At 38.5% G+C, this 24,044-nt stretch overlaps 1 protein-coding gene across 7 annotated transcripts in view; it reads right to left on the reverse strand.

Annotated features, from left to right (window-relative positions):
• Nucleotides 1-24,044, reverse strand: part of COL11A1 (collagen type XI alpha 1 chain) — a 262,532-nt gene that overhangs the window by 135,552 nt on the left and 102,936 nt on the right. For all 7 annotated transcript variants that reach the window (XM_075936624.2, XM_014571895.4, XM_075936623.2 and 4 more), the window contains 12 exons: nucleotides 21,462-21,545; nucleotides 20,445-20,501; nucleotides 16,228-16,281; nucleotides 14,106-14,159; nucleotides 13,942-13,995; nucleotides 13,273-13,326; nucleotides 6,096-6,149; nucleotides 5,923-5,967; nucleotides 4,556-4,609; nucleotides 4,416-4,460; nucleotides 3,969-4,022; nucleotides 3,463-3,507 (listed from right to left, as the gene is read on the reverse strand). In XM_075936624.2, the coding sequence (XP_075792739.2) occupies nucleotides 3,463-3,507; nucleotides 3,969-4,022; nucleotides 4,416-4,460; nucleotides 4,556-4,609; nucleotides 5,923-5,967; nucleotides 6,096-6,149; nucleotides 13,273-13,326; nucleotides 13,942-13,995; nucleotides 14,106-14,159; nucleotides 16,228-16,281; nucleotides 20,445-20,501; nucleotides 21,462-21,545 (654 nt within the window). The remainder of the gene's footprint in view (nucleotides 1-3,462; nucleotides 3,508-3,968; nucleotides 4,023-4,415; nucleotides 4,461-4,555; nucleotides 4,610-5,922; nucleotides 5,968-6,095; nucleotides 6,150-13,272; nucleotides 13,327-13,941; nucleotides 13,996-14,105; nucleotides 14,160-16,227; nucleotides 16,282-20,444; nucleotides 20,502-21,461; nucleotides 21,546-24,044) is intronic.

The raw sequence follows: 24,044 nt of genomic DNA on the forward strand, positions 1-24,044 counted from the left end.
GAAGAGATAGCAGATCACCCAGAGTCAAGAAGAGGTCAGAAGTGGTAATAGAAAAGCCCGGACAATTTATATAATGTAGGTGAGTCACAGAACCCAGGGATGAGAGCTGTCTGCTTATTGGCTTGAAATGTTTCAAACACAAAGCAAAGCTACATTTGGAGGAGAAACTGCATGCATGTTAGGGCAGATTGTGACTTTGTGGAAAAGAAAATGTTTTTCAAATGGTTAAGAGACATACAAGGTGTTTTTGTCCATAAACCAAAAAACATGTTATATAACTAGAAATGTTATGAGAACAAAAAACCCTCCAAAACCCAGGTAGGGTGCTAGTCTCCAATCACCATGTCTAAGTTTACACAACATAAGGAAAGGAAATTGGCAACATTTGTTTTCAAAGATTTTAAGAATATGGCGCCCAAACAAAATGAAATGATACATTAATCATAAATGCATTATGAAAACCTATAAGAGTCACTGAATCAACCTGTAATGAACATCACCAGACCAAATTAAAATTAGTAACATCCAAGTCATCATAAAATCATAGAATCATAGAATACTAGGACTGGAAGGGACCTTGAGAGGTCATCGAGTCCAGTCCCCTACCCTCATGGCAGGACCAAATACTGTCTAGACCATCCCTGATAGATATTTATCTAACCTACTCATCATCACCTGGAATCATTTACATTAGCTGGATGATCACAAATCCATCCTCTTTTTTTAGATATTTTTCCTATTTAGTACCATTGTGGCTTCACGGTATTCACTATTTGTAACATCTACAAAATCATCAGTGTCCTTGTGGTCTTTATCCTGTTCCATGCTTAGTTGTGGGCATGTCCACTCTCAATATATATTGGCTAACCAAAAAGAAAGCAAAAGATCAAACAGACATTCCTGTATTCCTGCCAGGCACTGACCTAAGGTTACTAGGTTTAGAATTAGTCATCTGGGTATATTCTGGTATTCTGGCAGCAATATAATTGATGCTGTTTTTTACATCCCTCGAACACTTATACCTCTGAGAAACTTTTCTCACATAAGTAGTCCTATTGATTTCACTTACACTTAAGGTGCTGCTAGACTATTCATTGAGTTTTTTTCTTCCAGTTTTTCCATGTGAGTAGAGTTACTCGTGAGCTCTTTTTCAGGACTGGACCTTCTCAATTAGTAATCTTGTTGGATTGGCTGTGCTGACTATGTTGCATCAAATCAATGAAAAACTTTTAAAGAAAATCTCTATCTATTACTGTGAGGCCTGATTGTAAAAGAGAGGACATCTACATTTGTGTTACGAAACTTTTATGAGGGAAATCTATATTAGTAGATTTATATGGGGGAAATCTTTGATGTGAATGGGTCTGGGTATAAATCAGTACTGGTATGAATGGATTTGGACTGGGAAAGCATTCTAACAACATTTCAAATGTTATTGCTTGGTCCTCCATCACAGATGTCAATGTGTAACATATTGTATTCATTTAAATATTCAGTTGCAAGCAGGGAGAATTTAGATTCCAGTACGTTTTAGTAGAGGAAACTTTAGATGTTGGTGAGCTGCACATGGAAAACTGAACAGGTAATTATGGAAAGGGTAATCATTCTATGTGGATAGGTTTGACTGGATAAACTTCCTTTAATATTTTGTGTCAGTACCTCGTTGTACAAAATTGATTTGTGGAAGGCAGTTTGTACACAGAAGTTTCTAGGTGAATAGACTCCTGCAGACATTGCATATTAAAATTAATTTCCTGAATGGCTAGAATTCTTCCTTCTCTCCACGTGCCATTCATCTCTTCTAGCACAGCTAAGTTCAGAGCCCTTGGTTTGTAATCCCTCCCAGAAGGTGTTTAATTTACTGAAGTCAGTCATCCAGTACAGGTCCCCACAAAAGGGGCACTCATAGTTCTAATTCTTGGGCTTGGTATTACATTCTGTATGCTACCACATGAGGAAGATCCCAAAAGGGTGTGGGAATGAGGCCTACTGCTCAACAGTTCACTGAATGGGCCTAGGACACATGCTGGATTATGTTGCAGCTTTTGAATAGCTTTAGCGGTAAACAAAGTTATCTTGCATTCTGGGGAGCTCGGCAGGATTTCTGTCCCCTTGCAGTGGTCTGACTCCACTTATCCTCATTCAGGGTTGTCTTTAAGATATGATTTTTTTAAAAAATTCTTTGACTACATGTGAAAAGTAACACATTTGATATTAACTCAATTCTCGGTCTCCATGATATTTTGGCACATAGAAATGTATATGATGCTGGGTAAGTGCAAAGTGATTTCTATCCTGTATGGAGAGCAGAAACAACAATGAATACCTACGGTTGGATTTTTGTAATAGGAAATGTGCCACCTGTCACTGCTACAGTACATTTATTTAAAAGATGTTATTAACTTTGGGATGTCTACCTTCCCTTTTAAGCCATGAATGAACATAACAATTCTGCTTAGCAGTTAGTTAAAGCTAACAAGTTGGTTTACCTACTCATTTCAAAAACAGAAAAGACTACCAAGCCAAGAAAACTCAAAAATAAGGTAAGTATATGGATAGATAGGAAGCAAGCAAACTACTTCACACCTTTTTATCCTATTTATCTGTATATTTGCTATTATAATGAATGCAAAACTCTGATCGACTATAGTGAGAGTTTTGCTCAATTGTAGATTACAGAATTGTTTCCATAAGAAATATATACAACTGAAGGCAGGGGGGGAAATTGGGTAGGTAGGAATTCTGCTAGGTAGGAATTCTGTGCATTGTTTCCTAAAATTCACCTCAATCCTTACCACCAAGAGGTACTGGAACTCTAGGAAGATATTAAACCACGAATGAGAGGGAAACCAGAGTGGAATCAATCAGGGATTTAACAGAGGAAAGAAGAAATTACTAGGAGTGTGAAATTTGAAACAGACATAATTAGCACTTGCAAAAGAATGTTACTGCTCCAGGAAACAGAAGGGTACACAAACAGGGTCTTATTCTGATCTAAATTATACCACAATTACTCCAGTGGAACTCCAGAATAATGCCAATATACCATCCATATAAATAAGAGCAGAATCAGGCTCACAGTTTAAAGAAAAAGATAGATATGTTAATAATGAAGATGAGTGATCTAGAAAATACATGTAAATGTAAAGTCTTTTTTTGTTTGGTACACCTGCAATGTGAGTCTGTTTGTATTTAATCTTGTACAGTACTGTGGGCCAAATTCTGATTCTAATAACATGAGCATGAATCAAGAGTAAATTCAGGAAGTAACACTAGTGAAAAAAATGGTGTAAGTGAGAAAAGAGTTAGGCTCACATTGTTCATTGATTTAGTTGGTGGTTTTAGGGAGTTCTGTTTGAGATTATAGGTGTCTAATACTCTAAACATAAAGCAAAGCCCTTAACCACTTAACCAGGAGTTGCTACACTGATTATGAAATACCAGAATAACATTATAACTTACTTTTTCACCAGGAGCTCCAATAGGACCTTGTGGACCAGGAAGCCCCTATTAAAAAGAACCCAGGGTGTGAGAAATCAGGGGTAACAAGATGCATACATTCTCCCTATTAAAGAGCCCTTATTAATCTGTTTAAACATAGTGGCAAATATAAGTGTGGTTGTTGGGATTTTTTTAAATCAGATAGATAAGGAGCTTTGTGTGAGCCTTTTGCACCGGCTACTATTCTGACATCAAGTCTGTAACAGGATCCTATTCAGTGCCCTCCTACAGGTGTGGCCAGTCCTGCTAGCATTCCAGGAACACTGAATGAGTCATTTTTCTTGCGAATGAAAAGCCCTCTGCAAGCTTGCTTTAAAATTCTGCTCCCACTGCACTATGCACATTTTCAGCATTATTTATATAAAAACTTCATGTTTTATCAGTCCTGCCTGTGAAAAGCTAATCTGTATTCATTAAACATTTGTTTAAAGGAATGTAGTATAACCTGTGGGTTATTAAACACTTACTTGTGGACCTGGGATTCCTTGTTGACCGGGAGGGCCTGGTTCTCCTTGAGGACCCTATCATGCAAAAAATACAGAGGCATTAGGTTTGGACTTCTGTGTTACAAATCTTCATTCTCAGGCCTAAAGTAATCACATCTCTGGTTTTCCCATCTTTTAAATCTTTTAAATCTCTCTCTAGTCTGATTTTCAAGTGAATTTACATCACCAATATTTTATTTATGTAGGGCTAATTCCACTCCCACTTTACACCCTGAGAGCTGTTTTCTGAGGATTGCAGAAGGTTAAATGAGGGAAGAATTTAGGTTGAAGCAGAGGGGACTCCAGGCTGTCCTCTTCAATAAAACATTGAGAGAAATCTGAATTTTAAATTAAACAGGGATGGGGGATGAAAGGAAAAGGATTTTGACAATCCCAAACCTCTGTTTCTTTCCATAATTATCTACGTACCAAGTTTCCTTTTGGACCTGGGGGACCATCAACACCTGCAATACCCTGAAAAAGAACAAAAATAGAGGCAACACTGGGCAGAATTATTTTTTACTGGAAATAGCACATTTAAAATACCTCACTCTTTATGCCATACGTACAGGTTGTCCTGGGGGACCAGGTGTGCCCCGGGGGCCTAGTAGTCCTCTTGGACCCTGAAGAGAAGAAATTATTCATATTAAAAATGTGGGTGCGATTCCTCCTTATAAGCTGGTAGGCAGCGGGACTGCAGGGGAGGGAGGCAGTGCAGAACAACAAAACAATTCATTGCAACATGGGATGCTCCTGACCTCTGTCCTGAATCCGGAACACAATATGGGCTGAAGTAGCCTTTTGTCAAGCAGCTTTGCCTCTCATATCAGAGAAAGGTCAGGGGGATAGATTTTCCCACCGCCAGTGCCCTGAACATTGGTGCAGAACCTTACATAGTCACTTGGTCTGGGTGGCGACTATTTATGTATTTAATAAAAACAAGGTAGTTTTAATGGTTTCTGTCATATTCTGCATTGCTGATGAAAGTAGAAAGTCCTACTTTTCTCAGTAGTAAAATCTCTGCTAGATAGCTAAATATTATTCATTTGGAGTCTTTTTCTCTATATTAAACAAATGGAAACTTCCACAAACAGAAAGGGAGGCCTGCTCCCACACATAATTCCACTGAAGTGAATGGGACCATTCTTCTTCTGAGGAGGAGCAAAATTTGTTCCCAAGGGTTATTTTTGACTTTCCACAGTGTAAGATTTTGTTTTTCAATATTTATGGCATCAGACACTGTGGCTGAAGAAGGCAGAGCTCATTCTTCTCTCTGTTTCATGATGTGTAAAGAGAATGCAAATTACAGTACTATCTTTCTGACTCAGTAGCATTTTGCACCCGCTTTGTATCTGGAAGGGTATAGATCAGATATGTAGGATACAATCATCCTTTCTGAGCCAGGCCATGGATCCTTTGCCTACACTGCAAATCTCTGTTCTGCAGTGACAGCACCAGTTGAATTCCTACTGTATCAGTAGAATTCTTGCACATGGAACAATTGCAAAATATGCAATAAAGAAAAGCAGTTTGTGTTGCAATATTTTGCAGTCAAATGTTCAGAAAAAACACACTGCTGTGAAATATCATTAGAGCATTCAATAGGCTGATTCTACTCTCACTTATGTTGGTGTAAATCAGGAGTAAATCTACTGAATTCAATGAAGTTAGACCAGAGTAAATGATACATGGTTCAGCTCCACTGATTCTGGAAGTTGTGTATCCTGGACTGCATTAATACAGAAATAATTCCAGTCACGTTAATGGCGTTATACCCCAGAAGAATCTAGCTAATTTTGTACCTTCCATACAGAACTGCCATTTCGTCCCCTCTGGGAAAAACTTAGTAGAAATGAATGATATCTTAGAGTGATTTTGTTCTGCAAAATAACCAGTGTGCATACCAGAAATAGAATAATAAAAAGGCTTTGCTTACAGCTTCACCTGGGAGACCTCTGGGTCCAACCTCTCCATCTTCTCCCTGTCATTATGAAAAGGAAGAGAAGGTTTAGTGTTAAAAGTATATATCACCAAACCATTCCTACTGTGTGAGGACTTGATTTGAACTGTATTGTATATATTAGTGAGCTGAAGTTTCTAGTAACGTACCCTTGCTCCATCTTCACCGGGTGCACCAGGAGGTCCTTGTGGGCCACGATCTCCCTGGAAAACCAAAAAAGCTATAATAAAACAACACAGGCTACAACTCTGGCTGGAAACAACAAGAGATGAGAGAGTGAAATACCAACAAATACTTTAGCTGCATAATGGTGTCAGAACATCCTCACTGTAACCGCAAACAGGTATAAATCTACATGTTACTTGGCAGAAGATTCCATTTAGAGGTGGATCCAAAATCTTTTATCAGATCAACATAAGGAAAGATTAATGTTTCAGAAATATTTAACAATTATATCAGGTAAGGTTGCCACAAGAACATAAGAACACCCATACTGGGGGCTTTTAAGTGCATATATACACAGTGCCTCAACAGATTTTGGACCAATCTAATTAAGCATTTTTTTCTCCCTCATTTTTAAAGAAGGCTAATGTTCTGCATAGCTTAAATTAGAGATATAATACTGTAGTCGATTAACCGATAAGCAAATTGTGTAGCTTATTTTGAGGTAAGGGTACAATGTAGATGCATATCTAGAGTTTTAGTTTTGGACTGTTTATTATTCTGTCACTTTTATATACATTTGTGATACATCTTTGGATAGGCACATTCTTAACAAATTTCAATATTTAAATTGCATACAAATATGTAGGTTCATACAGTTAATGACAGAAGGGACTAGTAGATGATATCCTCTGACTTCTTTATATATCATAGGCCATAGAATTTCATCCTATTACTCCTATGCTGACTCAATAGTTTGTGGTTGCCTAAAGCATATGCCTTTCAGACACATCCGGTCTAGAAATTATAGCATGTGTTCCCAGTTCAAACATGACTAGACATGAAAAGATTCCTAAAAAGAATATGATAATGTTTGGTACATTTTTTAAACAACTTTATACTTACACAGACAAAATATAACTACAGGGGTATGTCTAGACTACATCCCTCTGTCATCAGAGGGATGTAAATTAGACATACCAAAATTGCTAATGAAGCGGGGATTTAAATATCCCACGCTTCATTAGAATAAAAATGGCCACCGCTTTTTGCCGCTGCAGCACTTTGCTGGCAAAAAGTGGCACTCTAGACGGGGATCAGTCGACAAAGAAAGCCTTTTCCGACCGATCCCTTATGCCTCGTGCAATGAGATTTACAGGATTGGTCGGAAAAGGCTTTCCTTATCGACCGATCCCCGTCTAGACTTCTGTTTTTTGCCGGCAAAGTGCCGCATCGGCAAAAAGCGGTGGCCATTTTTATTCTAATGAAGCACGGGATATTTAAATCCACGCTTCATTAGCAATTTTGGTATGTCTAATTTATATCCCTCTGGTAACAGAGGGATGTAGTCTAGACATACCCCAGGAGAAAAGGATTTATTTCATTTTTCCTCTGTGCTTCTTTATCACAGGGAATACCAAGGTGAATGTTTATGCAAACACTTCCTTGCATTATGTCCTCTCAGTACGCATGACTCCAAAGGTCTGCAGCTATTTGCTTGGCTTTAAATGAGACTGCTTTTCGACTTGTAATACTTTCTAAATATCTACAGGGCTCCCATTTTCATATAAATATATAGTGATTCCTAAGTAATGGGATGGAGAATTTGAAAAAGCTTTTGTTATTTCCCTTAACTAACTTTTGCAATTCTTTTTAATTTGTTGAGAAAATATGAACTCAGTATCCATATTTCTGACTAAGACCAAAAAATGCTTTCACTGTACAATTAGGGCTCATATAATTTGCCAAATCATCCATGACATTAGAAAGCAGACCTAGATTTCTTTGCGATCAGAGAATTTTGGAAGAGTTGCCCAGTCTTCAGAGGACATATGATAGATGCACAGTGACTTATTCACTGATATAGTCTTCCAGTGTAGTTCATCAGCTCAACTTAAAAAAACTGTGTGTAATTGAATTCACGAAGAATGATGCACTGCCTATCATTTGCCTCGGATTTCCTTAGTAAGTAACTTACTTGCAGTGCTTAATTTGTAATAAAAGAAGTGCTGGAGCTCAGCACAAATTAAACAACATCTGGGCCACAGGAAAGTGGCAGCTGCTGGCTAGGCACCCAGTACTGAAGGCAGCATCACTGCCATAAGCTGCACAGAAGGGTGGCAATTCACCATATCATGCCACCCTTGCTCTATGTAGCTACTGGTGGCAGTATTGCCTTCAGTCCTGGGCTGCCAGAGAGTGGCAGCTGCAGGCCAGGAGCACGGAGGTGCCAGAGCTATGAACTGACAAATATAGAGGTGCCAGGGCTCAGCCTCAGCAAGCCCTGGCACAAATTAAGCACCGCTTATTGGATCTTAAGTTCTCATGATAGAATCAGCTACAACTGAGGTAGGACACTGCCCATTTTTTGCATTAGGGATGAAAATAGATCCAAAAGTGAATGCAAGTTGGAATCTATGCTACAAAATCAGTAGCAGTGTTACAAGACATGACAAAACTGAAAATCTGAAGTCTTTTTATCAGTCTTCAAATGTCATTCTCACAACTTCAGCAACTGGAGAAGAATAGGCAACAGCTATTTCTTTTTTAATAATGTTAGTACAGGTTGTTCCTGTCCGTTAACAGGACTCTCTGGTCCCACAACAGATCCCAGGAACAGGGAGGTCTGGTGGTGGGGCAGGAGCGTGGTAGGAAGGACAAGCATCTCAGCCAGGGTAGCAGTTTCTGGGGTTGGGGGCACAGCATGGCGGGGAGCTCTAGCCCCAGCAGGTTGGTCATCACAGAGAGCTGTGATTCCTGCGGCGGCCATGAAGCTCAGGTGGCCGTGACGCCAGTGATCTGCGACCCCAACAGCGGCCATGGAGTTCCAGCCCCAGCCCATGCTGGGGCTGTGGAGCTCTGGCTGCAGAACCAAGTGGCTGCAGAACTCTGGCTCTGGCCCTGAAGCCCAGAGGCTATGGAGCTCTGGCAGCAGTGAGGCCAGCGGCAGTTAGAAAGCCCGGGGGCTGGGGTAGCAGGAGGCCAGACTAGAGCCCTAATCTGGTGACAGCAGGGCAGTATGGGCCATGAGGAGAGGGACCTCCTCTGGTCTGGCAAATCCTCTCATTCAGGACTAGTCAGGTCCCAAGGTTGCCAGATAAGGAAGTCCAACTTTGTAGCTACAAAGAAAAAGCCTTTCCTGGGTGCTGAGCTGGTGAAGGAGTGATGCTGGAAAGACTAGAGGAACTTTTTGCCAGGGATAAAAACAAAGATGATATTGTGAAGCAAATTCCCTTGTCTGATTTCACAACAGTGTGAAGATTGGATGTAATTTACAAGGATTATTTATCAGCACTGCTTCCAGATTTTAAAAATGCCATCATGTCTCTTACAATGAACAAATTGAGCAATTGAAGTGGTAGGGCCGAGTTAACACTATTTGTTAGATTGTTTTATGGTGAAAATTTTGAGCTTATTATCATTAGAAACGTAAGTCATGGCAGGGATCACTATTGAAGAGTTAAAGGCTTTTTGAAAAAAAAAGTTTAAAATTATAAGAAGTAAATTTGCATGTTATAGATAGAGGTCTCTCTGTGATAGGAAAAGAGAAGTGCTTTGCTTCACATTTGGCAGTTATACTTCATTGCATCATTATCTAGCGTAGTATCCTGTCTTTTGATGGTGGCATCATCAATGGTGGTAATCATCAATGATACATTCCCTGTCATTCATTCCCAGCTTCTGGCAAAAAAAAAAAAAAAAAAAAAAAAAAGCTAAAGACACCATCCCTGCCCATTCTGGCTAATAGCCACTGATGGACCTATCCTCCAGGAATGTATCTAGCTATTTTTTGAATCATGTTATAGTCTTGCCCTCACAACATCATTTGGCAAAAAGTTCCACAGGTTAACTGTGCATCATGTGAAGAAATACTTACTTTTTTTGTTTTAAACCTTCTGCCTATTAATTTAATTTGGTGACCCCTTGTTACAAGGTATAAATAACATTTCCTTATCTACTTTATCTACACCAGTCATGATTTTATAGATTTCAATGATATCCCTCCTTAGTAATTTCTTTTCCAAGGAGAGAAGCCACATTTTTTTTAATCTCTCCTCATTTGGATGTTGTTCCTACTCATTTTTGTTGCTCTTTTCTGAATCGTTTCTAATTCTAATATATCTTTTTTTGAGATGGGGAGATAGGGGATGAACAAGAGGTATTCTATTTCCACCTTGTGACCTCACCTTTTTAAAACTCTTATAAAGACATATCAGTCAAATAGCATGACCTGCTGCAGCACAATGATGTTCCTTGATTTAGTACAGGGTATGTATTAGAGAGGTTTCATGGTCTTCAAAAAATATAATTTCCTTCAATCCACAAGGCCAGAGATGCTTTGAGTTCCTGGAATTTCCTGATGATGTCCCCTCTATGTCTCAGGTAAATTTTCTGTATGATAGTCAGGCCCACTGATGGAGGAGGTGGGGCTAAGAGGGCAGCTGCCTCTGGACCCCACAATACAAAATGGCTTGGAGCTACCGGCCAGCAGTAGCCAGAACTCCAGACTCTTTAAATTGCTGCTGGAGTGCCACAAGCTGGACTCTGGGCATCACTGAGGGCTGCCTGGGGGGGGGGGGGGAGTTACTCTCCAGGCAGCGCTGACGGCCTCCATCCCTTCTTCCCGAGATCCCAACCCGTTAGGGGTGCTGAGCATGCCCCCAATTCTGCCTTGCCCAGGGACCCAACCAGCTGTTGGCCCCTCTGATGATATTATTGGTAACTTGAATTCCCTCAACTTGTAGATCCAATGCCATGCAAGCAGACAGGGATCTGTGTGAAAAGGTGTGCGCCTTTCAGGGGATTCTTAAAATCTTTCAGACAGATTTAACAAGAAAGATGCTTTCCCACATTGTGTCTGGTTACTACAGCTGAAACTTCAATGAAAATGATGCAAGAATTCCTAAAAAAATCTGATCATAACATTTAAAATGAGATTTGAGAATTTTAAAATTTCAAAGGATTTGTGTTTATTTATCCGTGATCCATTTGTTGTCCCAACTGATGAACCTTGCCTTTTGAAGCAAAAACATTCTAGATTCAATTGATGAATGTGCCTCTCACTTAGAAACTGAATGGCTCCAGAACCCAGATGTCTTGAAGTCAGCATTTAGAAAAGTGGGACTTGTAATTTCTAGACTTGATATTCTGACTTATTTCAGAGTAGCCTGAATCTAGCCATCTATCTTTTATCAACATACCTCTACAGATCAGGAACATTATAAAAAACAAACACCACTGATGAGCATGTGTCTTGCCCTGACCTCCTAGAAACCAGTCTTCACAAAGCTTGCCAGAGATGCTTGATGTCACCTCTAATTAGAGACAGCCACAAACACAGGTAATAAATGTTGATTTATAAATAGTGTTAATAGACAAAAGCAATAATAATTATGTTCCAATCAGGGTATTTATTTACTGGCAGCTGAAAGTATTTTTAATGTTATCTTGTCTGCCTCCTATTCAAATAGATCGCCTCTTATCATAAAACTGTTAAATCAAGCTTTGGGTAGATCTAATTGAATATTTCTAGATTAGATCTTAATGTCTGGCACCCTCTACTGGCCACTTACAGGTCAGCCTAGGTTTCAAATCTGTAAACAACTGCTTGGTTTATTCTAGAGGAAGAAAGGGATTGGTGAAAAAAGAGAGATTGTGAATAGTGATAGCTGTAAGGGTTTCCTCTACACCACATATACACCAGACTGAGGAAAACAACTTTCAACTATTATTACAACCCACTACACTGTAGAAAATGTGAAGTATTCAATGCTTCCCCAAGTTCCTGGAAAGTGTAGTTACTGCACAAGCCCTCTGAAAATTGCAGCATATGCTTTAGTGCTGCATTATGACTTTCGTGGGCCCTAAGCACTTTTGCTTTCGTGGGCCCCTCTCACCATAATAATATCAATATTAAAAATTATTTTTGATATAATTTTAAATACTTCAACATTTTTTTTTCTGTTTTAGGCAAAATTTGATAGATTTTCGTGGGCCCCTAAAAGTATCGTGGGCCTTAGGCACTGTGCCTACTGTGCCTAATGGATAAGTCGGCCCTGATATGCTTCCATCTGTAGTTTGCTAGCTCCAGTCCTGAAAAGGATAAAATCATTATCCTGCCTTCTTCCTGCTCCTTCTATGGTAGCTAATGCTTCAAGAGAAATAGCAGGAGAACTGCATTCAGGAAACTGCAGTTATGACTCGTGCTTGCATTAGGGATACATTCCAAGAGGGAGACTTCTTCTACCACAACCACTCTACAGTGCCAGACAACCAAAATTAGCTCTTAGATCTGGTCCTTCTCAAAGTTTTGGGATGTTGATATCAGGTGTTTTGGACTGAGTCATTCCCTGCCAATAGGCATTTAGGGTTATCATTGTAGGTATTCTTGATTCCTACTATGAGCAAAGTTTTTTTAATGGTGTTTTAAAAAACCTGCCAGCCAAGTAAATTGTTTTCCATGAACATAAAAAAAATGCAAACTTTTCTTCATTTCTCTGTGTAAATAGCTGTTCAGTTCTGTCTATTCTCAGAGCCGGGGGATAAGGATGGCAAGAGAGATCTGGATTTAAGTTACTGCTGAGCCTCACACTTTCTGTTTAACCTCAGTTCTGCCTCTGTAAAAGGGGGATCCCAGAGAAGAAACAGGCACCACTGACATAAAACTTGTCTATTGAAATGTCATGGAATTAAGCCCCTATGGCCACACTGGTCATAGGATACATACAGCCTCAGGATAGAACTTGTACATTGGTACATTGCAATTCTCTTCTAATAATTTCAACCCATTAGACAGCTGAAGTAAATCAGCAAAGCAAATCAACATATCTCCACTGACTTTAAGAGAACTACTTTATTTTACACTCATTGAGAATATAATCCAAATTCTGCAAACATATTTTAATAAAATATGTAAAATGTGTAAAATAAAAATATGTATGTGGATATTTCACATTACTGGAATCCTTACATGAAATGCTTGTAAAAATACAATTCTGACATACTCAGAAATGCTTGTAAAAATACAATTATAGTGCAATACGAAATTCTGACATACTCTCTGACTTAACCTCCTCCACAGTCCTATGTTATTTTTTAAATGAGGTGATGTTACTACTATCACATTTTTATAATATTTCATATAAACATTCATGTTTATCTTACCCTATGACCTTTATCGCCAGGTAGACCAGGAAGACCATCAAAACCTCTGTCACCCTAGGAAAGAAGAAATTAAAGCCTTAGAAATTATTAGCACACTATGTAATATTCTTAGTAAATTATACCAGCTCATTGTGGACTAAATTCTAACCCTGGATACTGGATACAAGTGCACATCTCAGAAAGTTTTTGGAATTTAGCATATACATCTGACTATCAGAATTTGGTCTTCTGTGCACCAAAGCAGAGGAAGTAGTCATGCACCAGATTTTACACTCCATTGTTATTATATCATAAATTTAACATCAAGGCAAAGAGGGAATTTTCGTCAACATTTCACTGGTAAAAATCAGAAGTAGCCCCATTGTAGGGAGTCAAAATACATTGACTCCCAACTAAACAAAAGCACCCTAAGTCAGAGCAGAATCAAGCTCAAAGAATCAGATTACTTAAAAGTTACACTGCTGTCCATTACCATGAAATACAGCAGTTTTAAATGGACGATTAATTCTCAATGTTCACCTGTTACCTGGTTGTCTGAAGCATTGTTACTTTCACTAAGAATGGATTTCTACTTTTTTTATCTTTGCGGTGCAGTGGAGGGCAGTTTAATGCCTATTTAAAATGTGCCTCATCCATTCCATGACTGAAATACATCCTCAGATCTATTACCTTTGCACCAGGTTCTCCTGGCATTCCTCTAGCACCATCAGCTCCTGGGCGACCCTAACAAAATACAAATATTTAAAGATGTCAACAGCTGCCAGAGAGATTAATGAGAATGAGTTAATTCATTTTCATTTCAATTAATTTTTAATGAGATATGTGTTACTCACTCTTTTGCCAGGTTTCCCAGTTAGACCAATGGGTCCTTGAATACCTCGAGGACCCTGAATTTAAATAAAACAGTTTTTAAAATCATGCTATATGTGGCAGCATAAAGCTAGAACAGTTGGCTAAACAAAATTGCCAAACAATTTAACCTAAGAACAATTTGGTATTGTAGTGTTAAATACCACCTAAGTAAATGTCTAGTTCTTAGTAATTTGGAATCAAAATTAGTCATTCAAATCCCTTGAATGTTTTTGAAAAATCTTAATCCAATTGTTTACATATCTTGTTTTAGCCATGTTAAAATTAAATTCACCTATATTTAATGAAAAATATTTTCCTTCATGTTGTAAACTTAAACAATTGGAATTTGTATACTTAAGGGCTTAAAATGTCTTTTATTTACATAGCACATTTTATCTAGAGGGATGCCAAAGTATTTCCATAGATCACACACCTCATTCTGCTTTCACAAGTGCATATGATTCTCAGTGAAGGCAGTTCTAGGTGTTTCTTAGGAAGAACTCTTCCCCAAGCTCAAAATGCATCTTGGGTGAAAATGGCAGCCAAAAAAGGCAGTAAAAATTTAGGGCAGTGCAGGAGGGTGATCGGACCCTTCAAGGATCTTCAGAGACAGGGAGCAACAAGGCATGATTGAGGGAGAAGCTTAGCAGGCATGTGCTGGAAACCAGCCACCCAGCAGCAGCTAATAACAATCTCTGATTCCCTGCAGGAAGATGTTAGTGGGGGAGGAGGAGGGCTAGGAGAAACTAACAGTTCCCTTAGAAGTAGCAGAAGTCTGCAATGGGGCAGGCTGTCTCTGTGGTCTCCCTGAGGTTAAGGGAGGGCTACATGCCTTCTGAAAGGGAAAGGGGGACAAAGGAGGCAATTGCCCCAGGGACCAGCAATTCAAAAGGGCCTGGCGCTCTGACTGCTGCCACTGCTACCTTTTATATCACTGCCAGAGCACCTCACAGCCCACTCTGGGCAACTCTGACTGGGAGGGAAAGGGTGATGCTGAGAACTGGCTACCCCCAGCCCTGCCACTTTCACCCCAGACTCCACCCCTTTCAGGAGTGCAGAGCCTCACCACCACCTTATCCAGGGACACAGCAAGTCTGTTGGCTCCCCTGGAGGGGGGTAAATCGTGAGGTACTGGAAGGGGAGAAAGGACCCAGCCATGTTAGTTCCAGACACGGCTGACTGTCCAAGCTTGTGGACAAGTCCATGTGATCACAAAAAGAAATATTAAAGAAAGTAATAAAGATCCCCACTGGAAATGTAGTTAGGAAAAATGAAACACTGACCAGCTATTAGTAATATTTTACTTTTGTACAAGTGCCAAAGTGGAATTTAGGATAATCACTTAATACATTACTAAACATATGTACCCAAGTTGGCATTTAGCCAGGTATTAGCACTCCAGACTCTTAAAAATATCCTAGATATTTTTTAATGGCCACAAGTGCATATGACCTTAATTGGCATTTAGCCAGGTATTAACACTCCAGACTCTTAAAAATATCCTAGATATTTTTTAATGGCCACAAGCGCATATTACCTTAATTTTGGGTCTAAGTTTAAAGATTCCCACTGACCAGTGCTCTCTAACATCAGGTTGGGAGATAGATACAGTAATTACTAAGAAGGAAAAGGATCATCCATTGAATCATCAACACCACTACTTCCAGTGTCCAAGTCTTTCCTGGAAATTTACTGTTTAATTACTCGTCAAGTTAAACTCTGTTCAGTTTATGAGATCTTATATGATCACAGCCCAAGGTCATATGAATGTAGACATTGATGCTAATGGTACTTATGAGCATGTACAATATTGAGCAGAGAAAAGAGCCTGCAGTACCAATTTTAAAACTAGTCATCAACAGATGGCACTGAACATGTGATAACTGGTTTTACAGAAAGTCAGCTTATTACTTTCACATTTTAAAATGAACAAGCTATTTGTTTCATATGCCGCAGCATTGTACATGCAAAGCTATTAATCCTCTGTTACACGTACAAAGCACATAACTGATTGTTCTCCAATAGATTATAGGATTACATTTCCATATGCGGCAAAGCATGAAAAGGTAATACACTGAAAAATGAAAGGATGTTGAATTGTACCTGGGGACCAGGGTCGCCACTTTCTCCCTTAACACCTGGTGAACCATGTCCACCCTATGTAACAAACACAAAGTAAAGTGAGTTTAATTAACCAGCTAAACTGTAAGTGGATAAACTGTTGGCTGTTTCTAGAAATTAACTACAGAAAAGAAAAGGGATTTTTAATTAGCTATTATAAAGCCATCCTATGCAACTACAGCACCCAAATGTTCATTTTGTAAAGATCTGGCAAATTTATGGCCAAATCCTGGTTTCATCAAAGTAAATGTTAACACTTCATTGACTTAAATGTGACCAGGCATTGACAATTGTGTCCTATACTAATGTATGCCTGGTAGACATCAGCTCAGTCAGAATATGAGTCATTAAAACAAGTTTCTGCTTTCTCCATCAAGAAGGAGGCAGGAAGACCTGAAAGTAGATCTTCAGAACTCTTGTGCAATTGTAGAAATAAAGCACAATCTGACAACACAAATCTCACTGAAGACAGGGAGCGTCTTTCCGTAGCTTATCAGGCCCTTAAACACATGACCTTTCAATCAGGCCCTTAAACACATGACTAATCTGTATAACTCTATTTCTACAAGGGTAATCACATCAGACAGAGACACACAATTACAGAGTAAGTAATAATCAAGGAGTTCATTCTATATCTCATAGTATTATTCTGAGGCTTAAAAACAACACTAGGCCAGATCCTCACTTGTGGTAAATCAGAGTAGCTAGGATCTGGCCCCACATCTGTCACAGTCTATTTGCCTTTTCCATTAATTTTGGTTCAATTAAATAACATACCAACATAATTCAAAAAGAGTAACCAAGTGTACAAATTGAATGAACCTATTAGGAAGTGCAAAGGGACTGCTGCATTTCTGACCTGTATAGCTAGAGCCAAATATTGTGTCCTTAATATTAAACAAACTTTGCTGGGACTAGGAGCCTGATTCTCCTACTGAAATGAAGAGAAAATGCTCTAAAGTCCTGATCTAGTGCCTACTGAAGTCAGCGGAGAAAGTCCTACATGAGGCAAGAACTAGGCCCTGAGTTGTTGCTTCCCATTAGGACGGGTGACTATATTTAGCAGGTGACTATTATCACAGGTTTCTCTGTATTAACCTAGTTTTTAAATATTATAAATTTGCAAAATTTATACTTTAGACAAAGAAGGATAAATAATTTACTTTAACACTGTGAATGCTAACACTTAATGTACTTATATGTCTGCTGTACTAAGTATTTTTTTATAATATATGTAATATGACTCTGAATGATTCGTAATTAAATTAGCAAAACACATGACAGATTAAGGCTAAGATTTCCAGAAGTGTCTAGTAATTTGGCGAACCTTTATTGTTTGTTTTGTTTTTTGATTTCTCAATTTGAAACTTGTTCAAGGGGCCTGATCTCTCACAGGGCAAGTGCCCCGAAATGTCTGAAAATTAGGCTCTTTTTCAGATAATTTAAGAGGAGATGTCTAAAATCTGAGGCACCCTAAATTACTAGTTACTTCTAGAAATCATGGCCTAACACTTTGCCAAATCAAAGGAGCTGGGTTTCTACAGCCTCCCGGTGGCTTAATGTGAAAATAGCTATTAATGTGAAACGGTTTGTTCTCTCGTCTTTGCATACAAAGAACTACCAATGCTTCTAATATGTAAACAGTTGGTGGTATGTGGCCAGGATTATCAGTAAATACAACTATACACTAGCAATATTATACAGAATCACTTTTATAAATGGATTCTGTGTTTCCACAGTTATATAATTGTAATGACACTATGTACTGAATACAATCTTCTTGTCTCTTGATTTACACAAATGGAAGTGGGATATAAGTTGGTTCGTTATCCTGCACCAATTTATTCTGATTTATTATAAATGTATAATGATATTTGCCTAATTGTGACCAACTGAAAGCCTGTGGAGGCCAACCTGTCTGCTGGCAGGACAACTACAATGCCACTGACTCTGAGAGAGTTATACCAGTGAAGAATTTGCCACCAACATCTGTTTCAAAGTTACAATGAAAACCCAGGCATTTTAGTTTTGTGGACTGCATGAAATTATTTATTTGTTTATTTATTTTTATTAACTGAGACTCTGCTGAAACCACTCAGTTTTACCTAGATAAACAGAAAGTGGGATGGGCCACCTTTTGGGGCTCAGCATAACTTGGCGAAGAAGATCTATGATGCTAGGGCCATGAGATATCAAAGATCCAATCAGCAGCTGTGGCAGTAGTAGCCAAAGATCACTGATGTATGAGCACCCAGACAGAGTCCCCATATAAACTCTGTGTATTATGTGCTGAAAGTGGAACAACACAGAGCCACTATTCAATTTTTATGAACCATGAGATTTCCCTGTTTAAAAATGGAAGCCTTGGGTGGTGCAGTTAAGACAGCTATTAGGCCATTTTGTGCTTCTAGTGCAGTACATGTAAGCAGTAATGAGGCTGACAGTCTGGTCTGTGGATTCTACAGAAGGTAGGTAAGATGTGATTGTTTATGTGCCCCTCCTACCTGCTGATCAATATTTCATTCAGCATATTATGAATTAAGAAGGAAGATGGGGCAGAAGGAGAAAAGAGGAGGTAGAAAGATGGGATGGTAGAAGTAACTTAAATATGATGTCATAATATTGCTACTCAACAATGAGCTGTTTGTGAGGCAGCACATACAAGCAGCGAGGGCCCAAAAGGATGGAAGGAAAGTGTTCTGTACTTCTGGTATTATAATTATATCACCTCATAAATGTTTAATGTGTTCCAGTTCTACATTAATAATCTGCTTTGCTATTAAATAATGTTAAGCATGTTTTTGTATATAATTTACAAATAGGTGTATTTTTGTCATGGTAAGAGTTAAACTTTCCTCTTTGTACTGCAGTTCATTCATTGCTAAAATATAGCAGCTAGAGATCATCATAATCACAGAACAGGCAAAGTATCTGCCATCTTAACCATACCAACAAAGCAGACTAACTACCGCTTTGCAAGCCAAGTGACTCCTTTCAAATATAGATGCTATACTTACTTGGGAGAAAAAGACTTTCTGGATCCAAGAGGATAAATATAATCACCTGAGATCATTTTAGAAAAGACTTGTTTTCTGCAAAGCCTATAATCTTGGTTGCAGCAGTTATCATTTTATATTGTTGTTGGTATACTTAAATGGCTTTTTGAAACATGGTAAGGGCTAAATTACAGCATTTTGTGGATTATTTGAGTCTACTAAGTATTCAGTGCATAAAAGAGGAAATTACAATTACAAGATTGGTCAGGTGATTTACAAAGTGCAGAACCTCCTACCTGATTTTCCTCTTTTCTTGTACTATTAAACTGTTGTGTAAAGATCACAGTGGCAAATTTAATGGTGATCTGAAAGCTGTTTGATCTTTCTGCCTGTACAATGAAAACTCAGAACATTTTTATGACCATAGTCACAGTAGTATCCTTCTAGGTCATTCAGTATAAATTTGTGAGCCAAATTCAGACACAATTCTCTTAAGGTACGTCTGCACAGTGTTATTTCGGAATATCTAACGTTATTCCAAAATAACATAGTCCGCTTCTACACAGCAAGCAGTTATTTCGACATAATGTCAAAATAATATCGAACTGGAGAACTTCTTACTCTGACTCCTGTAACTCTCATTTTATGAGGAGTAAGGGCAGTGAGAGGATGAGTGTTCTTTCTTGGACTTCATGTTGTGTAGACGGCTCTAAAAGCCAAAATAAGCTATTTCAATGTAAGCTACGCAATTGATGTAGCTCAAGTTGCGTAGCTTGTTTTGGCTTTAGCCCTGCTTTGTACATGTGCCCTTAGAAGTCAATGAGTGTTGTGCCCGTTTCTAGTAATGATATACTTTACCTAAGATACACAGGTAAGGTTACTCTGCAGCATCCCCTTTCAGTTCCTAATTTTTACCATAAGAAACATCCTAAACTTTTACCAAAAGTGACAGAGACTTATTTAATTATAAACAGTAATCACAAGTTTTGAAGTATACTCTATCCATACGTATAAAAGATACGTGCTATAATTTAATTAGCTTACAGGCTGAACTACAGATTCAGCCAAAAAACACGGTCTCAAATTCTGGCCTTAATTATGCCAGTGAGGTTCCCAGTTAAAATCATGTAAGTAAGGCAGGAATTTGAACCCATGGACTTTTAATGTGTATTCAATTTTTGATCCTTGTTTTGTTTAACATACCACAGGACCTGGTCTTCCAGTGAGTCCCATGGGGCCAGGTGGTCCTCTCATAGCGATCTGTTAAAAAATGTGAAAAAAACCATATTTCAAGGGAATCTACAAATTTTACATGATAGTATTCATTGTGTGGCCATATTATTAGTAATTAATTCATGCTAGTGGCTGACAATGAAAGTTAACTGCAAGTTTATGGATGGAAGTTTATTTTCCTGAGCAGAGAAACTGACAACCCATAATTAAAAGTATGGGGGGGGGGGGAGAATGTATTAAGCTGTCACAGTTTTCATGCATACAATATATTACTCAGTAAATATCAGTTACTGTTTACTAAATAAGACTGCAATAGACTATGCACATACATTTATACTAGTTCTTTCCTCTAGTCCCAATTAGAATAGATACACATAAAATCATACTTTTAGTAGGAATAAGACACACATAACCCTAAGAATTGGACCTTTGTCTTTGCAATTCAGAAACATTCTTGTATTGAACTTTAATATTTCATGCCACTCTCTTCTGTGCTACTCCACTCGGGTGTGTGTTTCTATCTGTCAGTTTAGTCATTTGGACCACACAGCAAGAAGGAAGTATGATGATGTCACAATAAATGCACAGATTCCAAAGGTCATATTACATTTTCCAGTATGAACAGAAGTATACACAGAGGACCTACAATAAACAGATCATCAACCTGTCATCCCAAATTCCTCCACAGCTCTAGTCAGTTGTCTGCTGCCAGGCTGAAGTGGCAAGCCCACGAGATTTGTTGTCCCCACTTTCATAGGCCTCCTCTCCACCTTTATGTGGGAAACAATTTCTCGGGTGTGTATATTTAATATTGATGACTTATTGAAACACTCTTTTTCATTTCTGCTTTCAGTATTTCACTCAAAAGTCTGTATCACCCACAACTCTCTCATTTTCTTTCCTTCTCCCTTTATATATATGATAACCAGTAATATAAATCTTCTCTGTATTTACAGCTTTGCTTTTATTTTGGTTTAACCTTCTTACCCTAGCCTGTTGAAGAATAGCTTGCGCTTGAGCTTCTTGAGCTGAGATTGTTGGGCCCTTCTCACCATCTCCACCAAAGCGGAACTACAAATATCAAGCCAAAAAAAAAAAAGAATTCACAATTAAGCAAGTTAAATATACCTGTTGTTTACTCTTACTACAGAAAGCGCTGCTTACGGAATTGGGCCAGATTCTCTACTCCACTTTTAAATTGGTGTCAGTCCTTTAAAGTTGACAGAGTGCAAAATAAGAAGGGATAAGAGTTCAGAAGGGATATTAAGTTATCAATAACAGAATATGAGCCCAGTCATGTTCCCAAATAAATAAAATGGAAATTTTCTGTTGATTTCACTGGAATCTTTTTGTACACAATGGGCCATTTAAATGCCAAATGGGGAACCAGAATGAATTCCTATTTTATGCCAAATTGTACTAACAATGAAATGTTACCAAAGTCAATTAGTATCATGTAGCAAAAGTGAACGCCACTTTAGTTAATAGTAGGAAAAATGCAACTGAATTGATACCAAGCTTTGATGTGAAAATGGTTATCAAATCTCATTGTGGAATATTGTGTGCCCTTTCCTAAGGTCTCAAATTAAATGGATGGAAACAAGGCTTTTGAACAAGAACTCAAATATTCTTAGCTAGTTAGATAGTGACAATTGAATCTGTACATCACATAACATATAGAGAAAAGGTAATGCAGCCTAATCATTCTAAAATGTCTACAGAAGATATAAATCTTTAGTGGGAAATAGTTCATTTCAGTGTTCTCAATTTTACAAATTTAGTGCGTTCTCAGTGTTCTGATCAAATTACTCTGTGGTGTCAAAATGTGGGACCATATCAATTCTATCTTCTGTCAACTTGTGACTTCCTCCAACTTCAGTTGAAAATTGCCTTCTTCACAGAGCCAATTTTAACAGTTTTAGCCTGGTCATCGAACAATTTTTGCTGCTGCCTTTTTCCAAACAGAAATTATTTCTGTCCACTGCAATCACATCGTTATGCAGGGGGGATGGTTTGTAGAATCATCAGCAAGCTGATTCTTTAGGCATCTACACAATGAACTGATCTTTTATGATTTATCATTTGAAAAAGATCATCAAGCATCTGCCTGTATGCCCCAACTCCCTGTTGCAGAAGTGAAGTCCCCCCTCTTCACGTCAGGGGTTCATGTGGAGTTGTCAAAATCTATACTAATAATCATAATTAATTAATAATAAAGTTAGAGCTGCCTAAATTAGTACATTGTATAAAATGAGATGACAGATGGAGAAACTGACATTAAATGATTTAAGTCCTTGTGACAGTCACTGTCACTACAAGGATTAGAATGCAAGACTGCCTTGTTTTTCCTCTGCTTCGTCCACTAGACCAGGATGTTTCTTGTACTGTTGAGCAGAACCATTATATTATGAGGATACACTAGCTGCTTAGTACTGTAGCTGGTGAAGGTGCAGGAAGTAGATGGGAAGGAGCATGTGACAATCAGCAGTGAGGGTGACAAATGTCCTGGGTGGATCCTCTCACATGCAAATTTATTTGTGAAACTTCCAAAAACTGAGGGACTATAGTGCAGATCATGAACAACTTATGATGTTTAGGATGATTGCAGTGACATGTTTTCAGCTTCAATGACTGATTTATGTATTCAAAGCTATCTTTGCAATGAAAAGCGCTAAAACATGGTTAATAAAAACTGGCATTACTCTTAATATTTAGAAGTCCCCTTTATAGTAGGAAGAGGTGGAGCAAACAAATGTAAAAAAATACATATTGTAACTATTGCAACTTGCTTTTTTGGTTAAGCTTTTTAGACAAAGGATAATTTTTTAAGAAAACTCCCATTATTGGTGCAGCTTCACTGATCCTACCAGTGGTGGGACCATTGGTAGACAGGCCATGAGATTTTTAATATCTGTTTTCAGAAGAGGCTTAGATACCACAATGATGAAAACAAAAGCTGGTCTATACCAGAATACCAACTGTTCCTGGCAAGGTGACGGATATGTGTGCGTGCCAGTGGTACAGAAACACTGAGGGTACGTCTACACTAGCCCCCTAGATCGATCTAGGAAGGCTAATGATGGCTACTGCAATTGCAAAACGAGCTCAGGATTTAAATATCCCAAGCTTGATTTGAATGTTCCTGGCCAGTCATCATTTTAGAAATTTACTAGCCTGAAGTAACTGCCTGCGTCTACGCACGGCAGTGAAATGGGATTCCGATTTAAAACCCCTAAATCGAATTAGCCGGTAAACCTCATTGCAGGAGGAATACCAGCTAATTCAAGTAAGGGCTTTAAATCGGACTCCCGTTTCACTGCTGCGTGTAGATGCGGGCAGTTACTTCAGGCTAGTCAATTTCTAAAATGGCGGCCGGCCGGGAACATGCAAATCAAGTGCGGGATACTTAAATCCCGGGCTTGATTTGCAATTTCGGTCACCCTCATTAGCCTCCCTAGATCAATTTAGGGGGCTAGTGTAGACGTACCCTGAGAGATTTCTCTAAAATTTTTACTATAGATTGTCAATTGAATAATGCAGTCCATGGTTGATTTCAGTTCTTTGCCCTAA

This window comes from Pelodiscus sinensis, chromosome 9, assembly GCF_052426305.1.
Source record: "Pelodiscus sinensis isolate ZL-2025 chromosome 9, ASM5242630v1, whole genome shotgun sequence".
Lineage (NCBI taxonomy): Eukaryota > Metazoa > Chordata > Testudines > Trionychidae > Pelodiscus > Pelodiscus sinensis.